Source organism: Gadus morhua, chromosome 8 (assembly GCF_902167405.1).
Source record: "Gadus morhua chromosome 8, gadMor3.0, whole genome shotgun sequence".
In the NCBI taxonomy this organism is placed as follows: Eukaryota; Metazoa; Chordata; class Actinopteri; order Gadiformes; family Gadidae; genus Gadus; species Gadus morhua.
The window spans coordinates 16,011,366-16,030,232 of NC_044055.1; the positions used below are offsets into that span (position 1 = coordinate 16,011,366).

Genomic DNA, 18,867 nt, shown 5'->3' on the forward strand with positions numbered 1-18,867 from the left:
GGGCGACGGCCAACTTCACCCTCCGGGACAACCAGGGTGACCCACACATGCAGAGAGGCAGACAGAGAGAAACAGACACACAGGCTGAGACAGACAGACAGAGGCACACCCACAGAGCAAGAGAGAGAGAGAGACAGGCAGAGGGGGGCAGAGAGAGACATGCAGATATATACACATTGTTTGGTTAGACAACATGAAGACAGACAGGCACAGACACAGACCGCAGATGGACGGATTAATGAGGCACACAGAAAAGCAAGCAGGAAGAATAGAATAGAATTATCTTTATTGTCATTGGATAGAGTACAGCGAAATTTAAATGTCATCCAGAAGGTGCGATTCACAACAACAAAAATATACAAATAACAAATAAAGATAAAATGTACAAATACAGATAAGAATAGCAACTGAGGTAAATGGTGTTACACAATAGTGTCAATTATTATTATTATAGTAATAATAATAATTGGTACATTCAAAATGTTTTTTAAGGTGCTTGTGAAAAGAGATCTAATTGAATGTGAACGTGAATTGTTCAGTTCACAGACAGACAGTTGAACAGGAAGGGCTGGAAATCAGGCAGACACACTGAAACAGACCCACAGGCCAACAGACAGCTGCAGACAGACATACAGAGAGACAGACGAGTGAACACATTCAAACGGACCTAGAGTCAAACAGACGGTAAACGAACCCCTCGCTCTGTAACTCTGCTCCCTCCAGACAACACCGCCTCCGTGCTGACCCGGCGGGCGGGGTTCCTGCGCCGGGAGCGGCCGCTCCACCTGCTGCCCGTGCTGATCTCCGACGCCGGCCCCCCCGCCCTCAGCAGCACCGGCACCCTCTCGGTCCGGGTGTGTGCGTGCGACGCGGACGGGGGGCGTTCGCTCTGCGGCGAGGAGTCGTCCCTCCTGCGGGCGGCGGGACTCAGCCCTGCGGCCCTGCTCTCCATCCTGGCCTGCCTCCTCCTGCTGCTGGGTGAGGGACACACAGACCTTTTGACACCGCCGTTGGTGCATGAATCTGTGCATGAATGTCTGTATGAATGGGTGAATGTGAGGCAGTAATTGTAAAGCCATAGGTTAGAAAGCGCTATGGGCTAATTCAGCCAAATTTGTTTACCATTTACTGATCTGATAGAAAAAATAACCAATGTAGAAGGTCTGGGATCAATAATGTCTGTCATAACTGAAAGGTAGTCTAACCATTTATACACAGATGTATTTTGGAACATATAGATAGATTGATGGATGGATAGATAATATTTATTTAAGAAGGTAAGCAAAATATGCTAAATAAATTTGAAAATATAAATGTTGCCGGTTCAACTTGAAGTGAAGGCATACTGTTACGACCAGAGGACATGTTAGAGGCAAAGCCAGAGAGGAGAAGAACATACAGCAAAAGCTTGCCAGTGTCAACATTTAATGTACCTTTCAGATAAAAATAGAAAATTCTGAGAGGCCGCACTTCCAAGGCGACCCCATTTACTGATCAATCAGAAGATAGGATGACACTCTTTCATCGACCGAGCGGAAGATTACGAGATGGACGATGAGTCTGAGAGCGCCTTTGTTAACGGTTTCCCAGGATCCTTTAGGCATACATAGGATCTCTGATTGGCCTTTGTTGTTCCTGGTGCCATGGTGATTGTTGGTCATGATTGCCAAGATGATGGTGGCTGTCATGGAGTGATTGTGTGTGTGTGAAAGGGCCTATTGTGGATAATGCTATATTAGCGGTTGATGAAATGAGGTTTTTACCCAGGTCTGGAGAAGGACAGAAATGTGGGTTGATTGTATGTCGTCGACTGGATGTCGTCGGCTTGCACCAGGAGATGTATGCCTACTGTTACATTTTTTAACCGATGCTGTATATCGCTTACTCACTTGTTTTCCCCTCCAGAATATACCCCTAAATAATTCCTGAATCAGTATTCAGATGGTGTACACTTTTAACATCTGGAGTAGAATGATGAGGCAACGTTTTATCCGCAACACTTTGTTGGAAGTTGTTGACTAGACAAAAATAAGTTTGGTCTTGTTGAAAGTCCATCCTGTTATTCCAAACATGTTCTTCCTGTTAGGCAAACGCCGTACCCTCCGCTCACGTTTCAATTTATTGCATGTCAGTGTAACACTGTAATTCCTGTTGGTGACACACTATATATCCTGTCACACTGTCCTTCCTGTTGCGTCACCCTATACCTCATCTTGTTGGTCGATGTAGGCCTACCTCCTGTTCTTGTCACATGTACTCCCTAGTTCTACAATGTACAGCCATCTTAGTGCGACACTGTTCTTCCTGGACACTTAACACTGCACTTCCTGTTGGTGGTACACAGTACTTCCTGATGTTTCCTTGCACAATCACGTCATTGCTACGCCGTACTTCCTGTTCCCTTAACGCCGTACTTCCTGTTCCCTTAACGCTGTGCTTCCTGTTCCCTTAACGCCGTACTTCCTGTTCCCTTAACGCCGTACTTCCTGTTCCCTTTACGCTGTGCTTCCTGTTCCCTTGACGCTGTGCTTCCTGTTCCCTTGACGCTGTGCTTCCTGTTCCCTTAACGCCGTGCTTCCTGGTCCCTTGACACCGTGCTTCCTGTTCCCTTGACGCTGTGCTTCCTGGTCCCTTGACGCTGTGCCTCCTGTTCCCTTAAGGCTGTGCTTCCTGTTCCCTTGACGCTGTGTTTCCTGTTCCCTTGACACTGTGCTTCCTGGTCCCTTGACGCTGTGCTTCCTGGTCCCTTGACGCTGTGCCTCCTGGTCCCATGACGCTGTGCCTCCTGTTCCCTTGACGCTGTGCTTCCTGGTCCCTTGACGCTGTGCCTCCTGTTCCCTTGACGCTGTGCTTCCTGGTTCCTTGACGCTGTGCTTCCTGGTCCCTTGACGCTGTGCTTCCTGGTCCCTTGACGCTTTGCTTCCTGGTCCCTTGACGCTGTGCTTCCTGGTCCCTTGACGCTGTGCTTCCTGGTCCATTGACGCTGTGCTTCCTGGTCCCTTGACGCTGTGCTTCCTGGTCCCTTGACGCGGTGCTTCCTGTTTCCTTGACGCTGTGCTTCCTGTGACCCTCCCGGTCCCTGTAGGTCTGGGCCTGCTGGTCGCCACCGCCAGGCGCAGGAGGAGGAACCCCTTCACCCTGGACGACGACCGCGACGTCCGGGAGAACATCGTCCGCTACGACGACGAGGGCGGCGGCGAGGAGGACACAGAGGCCTTCGACATGGCGGCGCTCCGACACCTCAACGCCACGCGGGACGGCGAGGGCGCCGGCACCCGCCGCTACGACAACGCCCCGGAGCTCTTGGCGGCGCGCTACAGAGAGCCGCAACACAACGCCACCGTGGCGATGGCGCCGCCGCCACCGACGCAAGTCCAGCCTCCGCCGCCGCCGCCGGCACCGGACAACACAGTGTTCCGCGAGTTCATCCTGAGCCGGCTGCTGGAGGCGGACCTGGACTCGGCGGCGCCCCCGTACGACTCGCTGCAGACCTACGCCTTCGAGGGCAGCGGCTCGGCGGCCGAGTCCCTCAGCTCCCTGGAGTCCCCGAGCTCCGAGTCGGAGCACGCCTACGACTTCCTGACGGAGTGGGGGGCGGACTTCGGGAAACTGGCGGACCTCTACGGACACAGCGACGGGCGTAGCAGTAAGACTGACCTCCGGTCGCCCAGGCTAGTGGTGGGGGAACCAGGGGGGGCGGAGCCAACCGTCCCACTGAGACGGTAGACGGAGGGACACCGGGGGAGGGGGGGAAACCCCCGTTGGGAGAGTGTTGGGGTTGTCAGAAGAACACCATGCGTAAGTTTACTTCACTGAGAGAGGAAGACTAAATTCCGTCTGTCAGAACGCGTTGGAAGGGAGAAGGAGGGAATTGACCCGGAGGTCAACTGATTTCTGTGGGTTTCTGTTCCATATAAAAAACTGTTTATAATCGGACCCACAACTAAGACACTTGCACTGGGAAAATCGATAAATCTCTGGAAATTTAACTAAGAATAAACCTTGATTGTACATTCATCATTCCAGATGAATTTAGACATTATTCCAATGAAACAAATGTAGGGAAAGTTATACAAACTGTTTGGTATATTAGTCTGTGGTCTTTAATTCCTAACTTGAAAATGTTCCTCTACCTCAAAATTCCCCCAATTTCTTGTATATTAGCACTGGCCATATTTACACTCCATCTATTTTCCATATGCCATGCTGTGACATCCGTTTTCAAAATCATCATGTGTACAAAGTCGCCCCAGAACGTTAACAATCGAATTAGCATTTCCAGCTAGCTTTACCGGCTTTGGCATAGTTACATGATCGTATCGACAAAGGACATTTTTGTTGGATTGCTTGTTGGTGTGATATTTTAATGTCAGTTACAAACTGTTGTTCATATCTTTATGTTTGTTAGTTATTTTGTATTGTAAAGGAAACATCAAAGCTTCGTGTATTAAGTGTGCGATATATGCCAAGTCAATTCTGACACTGAATCTAGATGATGATAAAGACAGTAATGTTTTACTGTTTTGTTTCAAGTTTCCAGATGTATTTGTCATGTACACAATTTTACAGCTACCATCTGAATATAAATAGTTGTGAAACATTTCATCGTATTAAACAATTATCTAATTAAACAATAAGATACAAAGAAAATAATGACAATACAATTATATGGCATACTGTAGGAAACAAAGTGTAAACGTATCAAAATGAAATAATGGTATGACGTTCTCCATTACAATATACAAGAAAGAAAATGTAAGCACCATTTATAAAGACGCCAAATAGGGTTTAAGGCATAAGAATGGTGGCCCATGTCCGACAAAGGTCATGATACCTTTTCAAATTGAGCTTGCCTCTGCACAAAAGTACCATAAGAACGACTTCCTCCTCCTGTGTCCTTACTGACATCTAGTGGTGAAAAGTAAGTTCAGCGGTGCTTCTCGTAGTTTATGTGCGTTCATTCCAGTTAACTGCCAACGGATGTGTGGCGTGTGCTTCCATCAACGCTACAGACTCAGAGTTGAGCACACATCCCGCCAAGACAAATATATTTAGTCACAGGTTTTTTGAAAACATGCCGGAAATAAATTAGCATTCCACAGTGCAGTAATTTACCTAGCGGCGTTATAGTAGGATGGCTATACTTTTATTTTGAAAGCAGTGCCCACAGCTCCCGGAAGTGTTCGAGTAGTGCGTGTCGCTGGCTGCTGTATACATCCACGGTGTGTAGTATAGTAGTGGACTGGACTGCCGGCCGGGTCTGGACAAGCATTCACTAAACAGTCTTTATGTGGCCGTGACTCAACGATCAACCATGTTCTTATTCCCGCCCGGTCGATCGCTACTCTTTTTATCGTGTGTTTTTTATAGTGTTTTATCTCCCGTGGCTTCGTGGGACACCGACCTAGAGCTCTTTGATCTGGTGGAAGAAATCCCACAGACCTTCTACCAGTTCCTCTCCGTGGACAAGGTAGGGTCCAGTCAGTGTGCCGCGGAATGGCCGCCCTACATTGGTGTCTCTGTAGCCGGGTCATATTAAAGATTTAAGTTACTCCATCGGTCCAACATTCCCGTTACGCGGGCTACGGCGTTGAATAAACAGCAGAGTACAGTGCGTCTCTGCTGTGCATTCGGCTATAGGATAGCCTATGCCACGCACGCTAAACCCGGCGCACGTCCGCAGACAGCTGTTGGCTTACCGCGGCACTGGCACGTATGGATCATAATTAATAGGGCCTGATGTTTCATATTAAACCATTAATCCATTAGTTAACAGATTGAAAAAAAGTCGGTATAAAATTCTGATTCTTCTTCCGCCTGGAAGATACTATGACATATTTCCGACACCATACATTTCCGCTTCTCATAAATATGACTCGGAGGTAATATGCAGGTGTTAATTGGCCTTGGTTGATCTGTGTCTCTCTCTGTCTCCCCTTTATTGCGCTCTCTCTTTCTCCCTCCCTCCCTTTCGGTTACCGTAGGATGCCACGCCGGTGGAAATCAAGAAGGCCTACCGGCGTCTCACGCTCACCCTCCATCCAGATAAGAACAAGGATGAGAACGCAGAGAGCCAGTTCAGACAAGTAGGAGTTGTCTCCCATCACCACACACACACACACACACACACACACACACACACACACACACACACACACACACACACACACACACACACACACACACACACACACCTCTCTTCAGTATACTCATGGCTCCCTATACACTTACCGTGCCATGCTGTGTCTTTTATTAACGTGTACCCTGTCTCCATGGGAACACTGGTGTGTGTTTGGTCCTGCAGTTATTACTTTTGGCATTATGTTCTGTGTGTTTGTTTTGGTTGTGTGTGTTTGGTTCTGTAGTGTTTACTGTCTGTTTGCTTCCTGAGGAGCGTGTGGGTGTGTTGACTTAGTTATGTTTGTTTGTTTTCCTGTCAGCTGGTGGGAATCTATGAAGTCCTGAAGGATGAGGAGAGGAGAATGAGGTAAGACACACACACACACACACACACACACACACACACACACACACACACACACACACACACACACACACACACACACACACACACACACAGGCCTCCTCCGGTGTGTGTGGTACCCAGGGGTCTGACTGGATCATGTGACGTGGCTCCAGGTACGATGACATCCTGGTGAACGGCCTGCCGGACTGGAAGCACCCCTTCACCCTGTACCGCCGGGTGAGGAAGATGAGCAACGCAGAGCTGGGCTTCCTCCTCTTCCTCATCCTCACCGTTGGACACTACGCCATCATCTGGTCCGTCTACCTGGAGAAACAGCTGGTAAGCCCCCCCCTTTTTTAATTAAACGACTAAGAACACACCCCCTTTAAATAAACAGCAGATAACCACACCCCCTTTTGATTGAACAGGCTGCTAACCCCACACTTTTTATAGCAAACAGAAAACACCCCATTTCATCAACTGCTGATGACCCCTCCCCCTCTTAATTAATCATGATAACCCCACCCCTTTAATTAAACAGCTTTTCAAAAGTTAACCAAACTTCAAACTTTGTACCTTTTTGTGTTGCGCCTTGATGCTTTCCCCTTTTTGCATGGGGTTGCAGTCCCCTAAACTCACAGGCAAAATAATCTGGGTTCCATTCCCAATGCCTGTAGTCCTACCTATAGGCATCCTTGAGCAAGATGTCCCTCCCCCCTAACTTATCATTAAAGCATTTATCGGTAATCTAGTTTACCGTTAGACGGTACGCATCAATTCCATTCAAGGATCTGACAGTCCCACGATTGGTTTTAAGCTTGGCTTGGAAAGGATGGAGCTTCTGTTGTTTGCCAGTAGGGGGTCGAGATTGAGCCAAAGACCCCGGTGCATCTGTTACATATGACTGTTTTGTTCAGGATGAAATGCTGAGCAATAAGAGGAAGAAGGAGAAGAAGAAAAAGACGAACTCCAAGCCGTGTGAGGAGCCCAGGTGCGTTAACGTCCGACCTTTTGACCCTTGACTAGCGTCTATCATGTGATGTCGCGGTGTTGTCATAGCTCATGGTGCTCTTTCTGATTTGCCGTCTGCAGGGATCAGGACCGCCCCAATTGGCAGGACATCCTTCCTCTGAAGCTCAGCATCTGGCTCTACCTATCAATCAAATCACTGCCCCAGACCATCCAGGTCAACCTCCCACTTACTGTCTGTCTTTCTGAGTGTCTGTTGGTTTGTCTCGCTGTATGTTCAATGCCTGTCTTGATATCTGTCTGCTAGTCTGTCTGACTGACTGACTGACTGACTGATCACCTGCTGTGTATGTGTGTTTGGTAGGAAGTGAAGCAGTACTACGAAGACCACAAAGAGATGAAGATGAGAGCGAAGCAGGAGGAGGAGGAGATGGCTGAGCAAGAATCTGCTCCTCGTAAGACACCGGCGATTCACTTGTACATTGCTTTTAGATTCAGTCCTTCATCCCTTTGGATTCACTCCTTTATCAGCCAATCACCAGAACCCCACAGCAAAAAACAAAAAGTTAATTGAGAGCACTATATTCTATTCGGGAAAGTTTTGAACGTGTGTTTGCTCTGGAACGAATCTGTCCCGGCCATTGACACGACACGACCTCCCTTCCTGTAGGGGAGAAGCGTCCCAAGGTGAAGAAGGTGAAGGTGGAGTTCCCGGTGTACGAGGCCCCGGCGGCGGACGGCCTGTACCAGGTGTGCCCCACGGCCTCCATCCAGGAGGTGGAGGACCAGCTGGACGACTGGCTGGACAACCGCAAGAGCAAGAAAAAGGTACCAGTCACCCCTGGTCCAAAACTGATGGTCCAAAACTGATGGTCCAAAACTGATGGTCCAAAAACTGATGGTCCAAAAACTGATGGTCCAAAACTGATGGTCCAAAACTGATGGTCCAAAACTGATGGTCCAAAAACTGATGGTCCAAAACTGATGGTCCAAAACTGATTGTCCAAAACTGATGGTGTGTGTGTGTGTGTGTGTGTGTGTGTGTGTGTGTGTGTGTGTGTGTGTGTGTGTGTGTGTGTGTGTGTGTGTGTGTGTGTGTGTGTGTGTGTGTGTGTGTGTGTGTTGCTGAAGAAGGGGGGGGGAAGTAAGTGGATCCTTAGTGATTCCAAGCCCTCCACCCCAGTAGCTTCCATGGGGGCGTTGAAAGAATTTGTTGGTCATTGTCAGAGCAATACAACTAAAAGGACCATGTCAAATATTTCTATTTGTTGAATGGGATTCAGGTGTACATAAGACATTGTGAAGGGGCTGTGGGGGTACATACGACAAAACGGTTGGGAAATTGCTAAATAATAAAATACTGCTGTAATGGCAATTTATGTTGAAGTAAGTTATCCATTTTTGTGTGTTTTTGTGTGTCAGGCTCCAGAGTGGTCCGACGAGGACATCAGCCTCCTCAGCAGGAACATGGTGAAGTTCCCTGGAGGAACGCCCGGTCGCTGGGAGAAGATCGCCCACGAGCTGGGAAGATCCGTCGCTGACGTGAGGAAACCGTGTTGATCTAGACGCCCGCCGTACTAGCAGGGCTGCAGCTCCGCTACTCCTTAGTCTGATCGTGAAGTTGTAATGGTTAAGACGAGCCACTTTCACTTTAAGACGAGCCACATTCACTTAAGACGAGCAAAATTCACTTTAAGACGAGCAACATTCTCTAAGACAAGCCTCGTTCACTTGCAGACAGGAGGAGTCAAATGATGATAAAGTATCGTTAATCCGAGATGTGGGTTTGCTTGGTGTGATAATCCTAGGTTGTGTTCGCTTTCTCTCCAGGTGACCACAAAAGTAAAGCAAGTCAAAGACTGTGTGACCAACACTACAGGTAAAATAAATGTTAATCATAATAATAATGAAAACCTTAAATGTTACTTTTTGTGGGAAATTCCCTAACTATTACAATGAGTGCACATTTGGAGCTAAATCTAAATCTCTACCTGCCTATTGGTTTACCGCACTGTGTGATCTCATGGTCACCGATCGTTGTCCCCAGGGCTGGTGAAGCTGTCGGAGCTGAAGAGCGGCCAGTCCTCCAAGGCGACCACTGCAGGCTGTGTAGCAGACAGCATAATGACCCAGCGGGATGCCCCGCCCACCACCAGCCCCGCCCCCAAACCCAGCCCCAAACCCGCCCCCACCCCCAAACCCGCCCCCGCCCCCACCGTGACCCCACCTCAGGGAGAGGAGGAGGGGGAGCAGGAGGGACAGGTCCTCAGGAGGAGGTCCAAAAAGGCTGGAGGTGGAGGAGGAGGAGGAGGAGGAGGTGGAGGAGGCACGAACGGGGAGTCGAGGGTGAAGTCGAGGCGGCAGCGGGACTTTGACCCGACGGCCGTGGATGAGGAGGAGGAGGAGGAGAAGCAGCAGAAGCGGGAGGAGGCGCAGCAGGAGCCCGAGGAGCAGAAGGAGAGCGTGTGGACGCAGAACCAGCAGAAGCTCCTGGAGACCGCCCTGCAGCAGATCCCCCGCGGCGCCGCCGAGCGCTGGGACCGCATCGCCAAGATGGTGCCGGGCAAGACCAAGGTGAGCGGACCCGTCTCCACGACAACCGTCCACCAAACCACAAGTATCGGCCCGTCGATTTGCTCGACATGAGCGTGTGATGGACACGCTCATTTTGTGCCTAATAGAAACACTTTTGTGTCAAAATAAATAAATAATGTTTGATTATTTTGACAATCGAATGTTTTAACGTAGATGGACACAAAAGCGTTCCTTACACACTGTAACGTGATGCTAGGTTGACAGTTTGGTGGTGCCAACTGCCAACCTAGGATCACGTCAAAGTGTGTTGCGCACATGTTTGTGTCTAGCTACGTTAAAGCTGTTACGTTCAACATAAAGTTTGTCAACCACCTAGATTTGTTTTTACTAATGAGGGAAAAAGGTACGTTTAAATGAATACCTACCTTTGACAACAACGTGTGGATGAGCATTTCGGTAGTCGGATGTTTTATTGCTTATGATGAATGACCATAAAAATATATCGCAATGTTCCAACTGCCGTTTGTGGCTCCGCCCCCAGGAGGAGTGTATGATCCGCTACAAACTGTTAGCGGAGCTGGTCCAGAAGAGGAAGCAGGCCAAGAGCTGACTCCCTGTTTCACCATCTGAGCGCCTTGCCCCTTCCTGCCACGCCCCTCCCCGACATCTACAGCCAATCAAATATCATGGATTACCTCTGTGAGCTAATCAGAAAGCTGGAAAACCTCTCTTTAGCCCAGAGGCTTATGGGTAGTTTCTGTATGAAACCTTTCACAGGTTGGTGGGGGATGGGTAGTTGCTGGAACTATTTTTTATTTTAGCTGATCTAATTAATGTCCATCCTAACCCCCACAGGTGTTTTTTATTTTTTAGGCTATACTAATTTGGTCAGCTCCGTTCATGAAATATTCAAAGTATTGGACAAAAGTTTTTGTTTTATGCCCAATTCGATCATGGAAGATAAGAATTATGTATAACCGCCCACATTTGACATCAGAGGAAAATGGTCTAATTACATCCAAGCTTAATGTGCCTTAGCCCCGCCCCTACCCCTCACTCAAAGTACGTTGTTCAGCATTCGTCGTCTCTCGGGAACATGGCCATCGGTGACACTAGCTCAACCATTGTTATTTCTTTCATAAATATCTTGTTACAACTGCAAATGGTTTATTATGAATAAAACAGTATTTATTTCCTTGAGTTTGTCATGTTGTTCATCTGTTGCTGATGAAACAGTCTGTCCTGCTTGTCATCTGTGTAGGGTTTGCAGCAGACGGGTGGGACAGGTGCAGAGAAAATACTGCATAGAACAGGCAAGGTATTTACTGTTTAGCAGACACCTTTAACCAATCCCACTCAACTGCCTACATTTACTAATTATGGTTTGAGTTGAATATGGATTTATTTAACAACCATACTATCTTAAATAAAGTGATCAGGGAACCATATAACAAATTCATTTTCAAACTGGAATCCACATTGGATAAAAATCCATGTCACAATTTAAGTGTTTAAAAAGATTCACCTTTTAGCCTGGCTTTCATCATCATAAACTAATGTTTGGTTTATTTTTGTGAAAATCCCAGACTTGCCGGTTGAATATTAAACAACCATACTATTACACGTATGGGTTACATCTTCCAGAATGTTCTGATGGTTTCACAAGTCTCCGACTCCAGTGACATCCTGTGTGGTTGGACCAGTGGCTGGAGATCTGTTAAAAAGGTTGCCGGTTCAACTCCCCCCTGAACTAGCATTGGAGGCTGGTCCCTGGAGTACAAAGTCAGACTGAGGTGATCCCAACCCGGGCAGGCTCGGTTCCCTCTACTTGTTCTTGGAAGTTTTCTCCTTCCGTTTCTTCACGTGTTTCGGCGTTTTGCTTTTCCTCTTCTCCCTCTGAGCTTCTTTGATGTTCTTCTTTCGTTCCTAGAGGAGGAGAGGACAGCTATGAAGACATCCCTGTGTTTGTCAGTTGGTTGGCTAAACAAAGAGTGCCTGGGATCCAACAGGCACTGTTTTAGGAGTGCCTAAACTTTATTTATATTCAAAGTTTAATTGGCATTTCTTTAAAAAACTACAAAAATCAAATATACTATAACGCTGTACCTTGAAGTTACATACAATTCATTTTTTTCATTTTTTTTAATGACCTGAGTCGACATTACAACACATGGATTGGTAATGGACAAGTTACATTTGACATACCTTCTTATCCACAGAGGATTCCTCTTGTTTCTCTCCTTTCTCTTCCTCATCTCCGTCTTCCTCTTCTTCAGAGCTGTCCTCCGAGCTGCTGCTCTCCTCCAGCAGTGCCGGAACCTAGAACCGGAAACAGACGCGACTCTAGCGTTAACACTTCCTGCTCTGATGGTTCGCCTAGCCCACTAGCACCCCAAATAATAGCTAAAATCTAAACTACAATCCCAATTTAACGTGAAAATGCAATCTCCTAAAGTCAGGTAAATCGTAAAGTCAATGATTCACAAAGCAATAAGAAATTTCACTTGAGAACAGGGTACACTGACCTTTTGAACTCCAGACAGGTCCTTCCTCAGCCCCATTACAGTTTGGTAGAGAACCTGCGGAAAACATAGTCAGCGTTACTAGAGCCGCCTCTACGTTAGTAGAGAAAAAATAAAAAATCATGAAAAAAAAAATATTTTAAACAAACGTAACTAAGTGTTACGCAGGGCCAGTACACACAACAAACAATAGAACAAGATCATATCAATATACGATAAGGCGATTAAAGAAACAGGGGAAAAAAAGCGAAACTGTAAAAACAAACAAGCAGTGAGTTATGAGGTATGAGTGGCGTGTAAACCGCATCCTCACGTTGTCGTTCTGGGCGTGCATCGCGGCGTCCTCCTCCTTCATGGCCGCCACGTCACGCTCGTAGTGGTTCACCTCCGTCAGCGTCCGGGGGATGTAGGCCTTCTTGAACACCTGGGGGTAAGGTCAGAGGTTAAGCTTACTGTATGGGGGCTTTTACTTTGACAGCTGGTACTGTGAGAGATGTGTGAACGCACCTCTTCGTCGACCCGGTCTTGGTCTGAGCGCTCCTGCACCGTTCTGTCTGAGGAGATGTCCATGGCCTACACAGACACAGACACAGACACAGACACAGACAGACAGACAGACAGACAGACAGACAGACAGACAGACAGACAGACAGACAGACAGACAGACAGACAGACACACACACACACACACACACCTCAGCTTTATTATTCAACCAAACCCTGCCTAAATACAATCTTAACTTTACTAAAACTGTGCCTAAATACACAACCTCTGCTTTGATAAAAGTCAGCTTAAACAACGTCTATTCTTTTCATTCTCTATTTGGTTGTCACTAGAGACTGCTACTCGTTGGATATACAATGACAACTAACGTAACTTTTTAAGGACATCACACATTGTTTGCCACTTAAACTCATAAAATATATGATATTCTATTCTTTCCAAAGTGCAGCCTGAAGACCGACGAGCTGGGACCCCCGGGCTAGGACCTGCACCCCAGATGAGCTGCTGGTCGCCCCACCCTCTCCACCTACCCGCTCCAGGTACTCGTTGATGTTGTCGCTGTTGATGGAGGGGTCGGTGATGAACTCAAACAGCTCTCTGATGGTCATCACGGCCACGCCGCGCTTCAGGAAGAAGTCTGGGGGGGACAGGGGATCATCGGTCAGCCTCCAGGGACCTCATCGCTTAGAGAAACTAATGGATTAATGTTTATAGGGATGGTGTCTTTAACCCTGACTAGTGTCACACATGCATGTAAAGTGGCATTTCCATCTGAATAGTGTTGTAGCTTAAAGGTTGTATCAGCGATTCTGGTTGCCCTGACTTCCGTTGCGAGACTCCAAACAAACAGAGCCAGCTAGCCCCTCCCTCCCGTGTTTTGAAAATGATCATGGACGCGCATTTTCATGAACGTGCATGACCATGAGCGCAACACATACGACAATCGAAGGGTCGCATAGCCCAGGCACGAGCGCGAAACACCACAACACCCACCCCTTGCCTGTGATTGGTTTGAACACTGTTTATTTTGATTTTGAGGTGTTGGTAGTACCATTTGTTTTTATGTGCGATCTCGGAGCCTAGGCTACCTAGAGAGACGCGTTTTTTTGACAGCCTGCTTATGGGACGGGCAGCTAGCGGATCGTGAGGAAAAAGCAGATGAATGTGATACTTTATGTTTCAATCAGAATCACTGATACAACCTTTAAGGCCACTAAATATATGCAGGCTTTCTGTTCTGCTGTGGGTAGTCTGAGGAGAGCCGTGTGTGAGGAAAAGACAGTGAGGAATGTGGGCTGACACCTGCTATGTAAACCCCATTTCAGAACAGTGCTTTGATTCCCTGCAAATAAACAGTGGTTTCCTTCAGTGGTGAGAGCCCCTGGTGTGTAGTAGGATGGCATACAAGAACTGTCAGCTATGTGTGCACGGTGTGTGAATGAGTGTGAGTGCGGGCCCGCTACCGTTGATGTTGCTGCAGTCCTTGCGGAGGAACTCCAGGGCGTGGGGGTGGTCGTGCTCCACTGACTGGGACACGTCGATGATGACTGCGTCGCCGTTGTTGTACCTGAGCGACCAACACGGCTGTTAGATACACAACACAACCTTCTGGAAGGATTCCCGTCTGCGTTCGGTGTCCCCGGAGGTTAAGGGTCGGTGGTAAACGGACCCCGAATGCATCTGTAGTAACTCTCCTTCTGTCTAAAGCTGCAGAGAAGTCGCATAATCGCTTTCTTATATGGAATAATGGAATAATAATAATAATGGAAACTAATACGCTAGCTGGATTAACAATACTTTTGGGTTCTGCTGACAAAGGAAACCAGAATTGTTCACGCTAATGGGGATCTTCCCCATTTTCCCTTTTGAAGAAGATTCATTTAATTGCAAAGATATGCAATAAGAGGTTAATAAGATGATCATGGAGTGGTACAAACGTAGTGTGACTAATACCACTGAAGACACTCACAGTATGTTGAACTCGCTGAGGTCGGCGTGAACCAGGCGGGCCTCCTGGTACATCTTCCTCATGTGCTCGATGACCTGCAGGTACAGTTCGCACGCCTTGGAATCGGACAGTGCCGCGTTCTTCAGCAGAGGAGCTGGCCTGGAACCACAGATATGGACCCGGTCAACAAGTCCGCACTTCCCAATTTTCCCAACACTTCCCAAATCAGATGACTTTATTGAACCCGGGGGAAATGGATTGATCGAACAATGTTAATTGGCCCTCTGATGCAAAGAAGCAGAACACTGATTGGCCATTAAATTAACGAGCAGAACACTGTCCTTGGTCCTTACATGTCTTCCTTGCCGATGAAGGTCATGAGGAGGACATGACTCCGGAGCATCAGAGGTTCTGGACTGGGTATCCCAGCTGTCTGCAGCCTAAAACCCAGAGGCCAAAGGTTACATAGAATCCTCTGGAAGAATCCTCCTTCCCAGCTTCCGGTGAGACAGATGTTCGGCTAGTTCACCTGAGGAGGTTCCTCATCTCCTTCTCGGCCCACGTGCGCACCATCTTCCTGGGGTTGCCTTTGCAGTAACCATGGCGAAACCTGCAAAAAGCACAGAGGCGGCACTGAAGATGGCCTGTGCAGCTGCCTGTGTGTGTGTGTGTGTGTGTGTGTGTGTGTGTGTGTGTGTGTGTGTGTGTGTGTGTGTGTGTGTGTGTGTGTGTGTGTGTGTGTGTGTGTGTGTGTGTGTGTGTGTGTGGTTAACAGACCATGCTGAGGACGTCTCTGTACCTGAACTCTCCGCTGACGTATTTGTCGCGGTCCTTGAACAGTAAGATGGACGTCTTGTAGATCTTGATCGCTCTGTTCTCTCCAGCGGCTGTGGTGGCGTGGTACACGTTGGCCTGGTTGTTAAATCACAACATCCCAGTTGAGAGAGACACACAGACAGACAGACAGACAGACATATAGATTGTGTGTGTGTGTGTGTGTGTGTGTGATTTCACCTCTTTCCCTGTGCTGATACACCCGTTGATCTCAGAGATGATTCCACGACTGAGCATCTTGAAGAGGATCATCCTTGTTCTGGGATCCAAAACCTGCAGAAGGAGAAGTTTCAATATAAAAGTCCTCCTCTAGAATGTTAATCTAGAACATGAAACATGGACTGGAAGCATCGTGGCCTCAACAATTCTATTTGAATCTTGACTAAAAGTGTGAATGACACTATGAATGTTATTATTATCAGGTGGTTTACCTGTTCAACTGTAGCCCGGTCCGACTTGTCTTTCACTCGGAACCTAGAAAGCAACAGATTAAAACGGATGCGGTTGCTACAAGAGTAAACAGTCTTTGTTTGTCATTTAGGAGGAAAACATTACTCTAAATGCTCAGAAAATTGTATCTTGGCATCTTCGGATAATGTTGGTAATGATAGGGAATCAAACGTACGTGTCAGAATCCCTCTGTTTCTGCATTGTCGTCACTTTGTTGATCACCGAGTCGGCATAGTTTAGTTTATCTACCCGGAATAAAGAATGTAAGAAAGACAATCATCAAACTGTTGCTGGTTTTGTGAACCAGCAGAACAAAGTGAAACAAGGTGAGGAGAATGTACCCAGATTGATCTTGTGTTCAAATTTCCTCAAAGCTTTATCGGTGGGCGTGGACGACTTGAGCGCCTTGTTCGAAGAATTCTGCTTATTTGACTGTGAACAGTAAATGTAAATATCGTTTAGCATTTAACGGTAGATCAAGGTGATATAAGGTATGCATGAGAAAAGCACTTTCATCTCCTACCTGGGAGTTGAGGCCTGGTCTGTTCATGCTGTTGTAGCGTTTGGTAATGTCTGACCCCTTCCAATCCCACTCGTCGTCATCATCTTCTTCATCATCATATTCATATTCATAGTCCTCATACTCCTCTCCTTCAACCAGACCGGTTGTTGGAGGTTCAAGCGACAGACTGTTGACCTGGGTTTCTACCACATGTACGGCCGGTGGAGTAACCTCAACGGCATCGGCGGGACTGAACCACAAGGACATTTTTCATGTCAAACAGATCGAACATTACGTTAAATAACACACAGTACAGTCACGCAGGGCTACCCAAAGCAACACAACATTTAACTCCATGTTGTTGCCGGGTAGCCATGACAACCCCTGACTATTCTTGACATATAGATATTGTCGTACAGTATAATCATCGCACACATCATTTTTGTTCATTGAACAAATTATTTGTGTTCCTACTTTCATATTAACGTGACATGGGGAAAGTCGAAGTATGGCTGACATTCATGTTAGTGAAACTCAACTGAAGTGAGTTGAGCCTAGGATGTTGTAGTAGGCCTATAATATTTATATATGCATATAATGGCACATTCTATGTGGATTGTAAACAGTAGCATCATCTGCACGTAATAAGGCATACCGACAGCAAATAATGGACCAACACTCACGTGTCTGAATCTTCTGCATCGTCGAATTGTCCTTCGACAACATTGGCACGAAAAGAAGTCATAATCTCCAAAATCACAACCTTTATTAGATTCAATAAATACTTTATCAGTTGTGATGGTATTCACAATAACCCCACACAACCTCGTGTGTGCTAGGGTTAGGGATGTACTTCCGGGTTCAATGTTTTTCTACGGTGGCCGCTATAGGGCATGTTACATCACCAAAAATCTGACCAGAAATAAGAAACGAAGACGAAGCGGTCAGCATGGCGTCCTCCAGCCGAACTCAGGTTATTGCGTTGTACCGAATGTTGATCAAAGAGAGCAGCAAGTTCCCTTCTTACAACTTCAGGTATTTACTTTATAATGTATGTGTGCTGCCAAAATGAGCGTGATGTTAAATGGGTTTCCTACAGCTGTCTTCTTACCTCGAGTATCAGAACAGTGACGAAATAAATGTGCAATACGCAGGTCGTAAAGGGGCTTTCATGGTCAATCGGCGACCTATCCATAATATAAAATCGTGTCTTCACGTCTCTGTTCCCACAGAAACTACGCTCTCCGCCGGATAAAGGATGGTTTCAGGGAGAATAAGCATGTGGACAACCCTAAAAGTATGGACCAGCTTCTGACCAGGGCTAGAGAGAGCCTGGCTCTGATCAAGAGACAGGTGGGTTCCAAGATAATATTTTAATCGTTAATAGCTGTACAAGTAAAGTTAGCAAGTAATAAATTGAGTCATTCAGTTGAGTCACATTGAGAGTACCAATTAGTGAAAGCTTTAGAGACAATCTCACTCTCAAGGACATTTAACCGCAATCCATCAATCTATAACCGTTTGAAATATAAACCTAAGCATGTCATAGCTGAACAGGTATGAGTTTGCGTTTATATGTGTTTGCACTGCAGGTGTCTGTCGGTCAGATGTACAGCAGCCAGAGGACCATAGTGGAGGGACTTGGAGCTCGGTGAAGTCTGGACATCACCGGCCTCACTGACAATCTGGAGTCTACGATGCAATACGAGTCTATTATGCTATTCGACCCATGATATAGGAGTTTTTGCAACCGTCCAATAGTCCAAATAAGTCTCTTTTGCACAACTGAGCTATAATTCCAGTTTTATAACGGTATGCACTCAAAAGAAACTTAGTTCAATTAGCCTCTGACTCACAGCCATACAGTCTTATTAAATTGTTAAAGCTGAATATCTGAGTGGTACAGGTTTGGAGTGGCACTGATCCAACATATTGGTGTATATCAACAGTTGTATTTTTGGACCAGAAGGTTAAATGCAAAATGTAACTGATGTGAAGCGGAATCTGTCAGTTCGTGAAATGTGAGTAATTGTGAATAAAACTGTTACAATAATCAGACGATTCGAAGTATTTGGATTTATTCTAAGTTTTGCTGTCAAGTGTAAATAAATCGGGTCATTTCTTTTAAGTCCGTCA

At 46.8% G+C, this 18,867-nt stretch overlaps 4 protein-coding genes across 4 annotated transcripts in view; 3 read left to right on the plus strand and 1 right to left on the minus strand.

Annotated features, from left to right (window-relative positions):
- The window catches only part of LOC115548653 (cadherin-7), a 15,066-nt gene extending 9,974 nt beyond the window's left edge, over positions 1-5,092 (plus strand). Inside the window, exons 9-11 of the mRNA XM_030363422.1 lie at positions 1-36; positions 724-978; positions 3,086-5,092. The exon at positions 1-36 is cut by the window's left edge and continues 85 nt beyond it. Of these exons, the coding sequence (XP_030219282.1) occupies positions 1-36; positions 724-978; positions 3,086-3,726 (932 nt within the window). The 3' untranslated portion in view covers positions 3,727-5,092. The remainder of the gene's footprint in view (positions 37-723; positions 979-3,085) is intronic.
- Positions 5,093-5,178: 86 nt separating this feature from the next.
- dnajc1 (DnaJ (Hsp40) homolog, subfamily C, member 1) lies at positions 5,179-11,170 on the plus strand. Its single transcript, XM_030364519.1, has 12 exons — positions 5,179-5,470; positions 5,985-6,086; positions 6,441-6,487; positions 6,640-6,805; positions 7,384-7,457; positions 7,559-7,652; positions 7,800-7,890; positions 8,106-8,263; positions 8,858-8,977; positions 9,266-9,314; positions 9,483-10,009; positions 10,512-11,170. The coding sequence occupies exons 1-12, from the start codon at positions 5,315-5,317 to the stop codon at positions 10,578-10,580; spliced, it is 1,653 nt and encodes a 550-aa protein (XP_030220379.1). The 5' UTR covers positions 5,179-5,314; the 3' UTR covers positions 10,581-11,170.
- riok1 (RIO kinase 1 (yeast)) lies at positions 11,137-17,605 on the minus strand. The gene is made up of 17 exons (XM_030364518.1): positions 17,415-17,605; positions 16,753-16,981; positions 16,571-16,661; positions 16,405-16,474; positions 16,211-16,253; positions 15,960-16,052; positions 15,745-15,857; positions 15,475-15,555; positions 15,299-15,385; positions 14,967-15,104; positions 14,461-14,564; positions 13,528-13,634; positions 13,000-13,065; positions 12,806-12,916; positions 12,496-12,549; positions 12,176-12,289; positions 11,137-11,896 (listed from the first exon to the last, which is right to left on the minus strand). The coding sequence occupies exons 1-17, from the start codon at positions 17,474-17,476 to the stop codon at positions 11,795-11,797; spliced, it is 1,665 nt and encodes a 554-aa protein (XP_030220378.1). The 5' UTR covers positions 17,477-17,605; the 3' UTR covers positions 11,137-11,794.
- On the plus strand, positions 17,597-18,789 carry lyrm4a (LYR motif containing 4 a). Its single transcript, XM_030364527.1, has 3 exons — positions 17,597-17,766; positions 17,964-18,084; positions 18,324-18,789. Exons 1-3 carry the CDS (start codon positions 17,681-17,683, stop codon positions 18,384-18,386), a joined length of 270 nt encoding a protein of 89 aa, XP_030220387.1. The 5' UTR covers positions 17,597-17,680; the 3' UTR covers positions 18,387-18,789.
- The last annotated feature ends 78 nt before the right edge of the window (positions 18,790-18,867 follow it).

Excerpts from the sequence above, each read along its gene's own strand:
- dnajc1 (XM_030364519.1), top strand. The coding sequence starts at position 5,315 with ATGTTCTTATTCCCGCCCGGTCGATCGCTACTCTTTTTATCGTGTGTT. Across the intron at positions 9,315-9,482 it reads CTGTGTGACCAACACTACAG|GGCTGGTGAAGCTGTCGGAG; the intron begins GTAAAATAAATG and ends CGTTGTCCCCAG. Across the intron at positions 10,010-10,511 it reads TGGTGCCGGGCAAGACCAAG|GAGGAGTGTATGATCCGCTA; the intron begins GTGAGCGGACCC and ends CTCCGCCCCCAG.
- riok1 (XM_030364518.1), bottom strand. The coding sequence starts at position 17,476 with ATGACTTCTTTTCGTGCCAATGTTGTCGAAGGACAATTCGACGATGCA. Across the intron at positions 15,556-15,744 it reads TACGTCAGCGGAGAGTTCAG|GTTTCGCCATGGTTACTGCA; the intron begins GTACAGAGACGT and ends TGCTTTTTGCAG. Across the intron at positions 15,386-15,474 it reads GAGATGAGGAACCTCCTCAG|GCTGCAGACAGCTGGGATAC; the intron begins GTGAACTAGCCG and ends TCTGGGTTTTAG.
- lyrm4a (XM_030364527.1), top strand. The coding sequence starts at position 17,681 with ATGGCGTCCTCCAGCCGAACTCAGGTTATTGCGTTGTACCGAATGTTG. Across the intron at positions 17,767-17,963 it reads TTCCCTTCTTACAACTTCAG|AAACTACGCTCTCCGCCGGA; the intron begins GTATTTACTTTA and ends CTGTTCCCACAG. Across the intron at positions 18,085-18,323 it reads TGGCTCTGATCAAGAGACAG|GTGTCTGTCGGTCAGATGTA; the intron begins GTGGGTTCCAAG and ends TTTGCACTGCAG.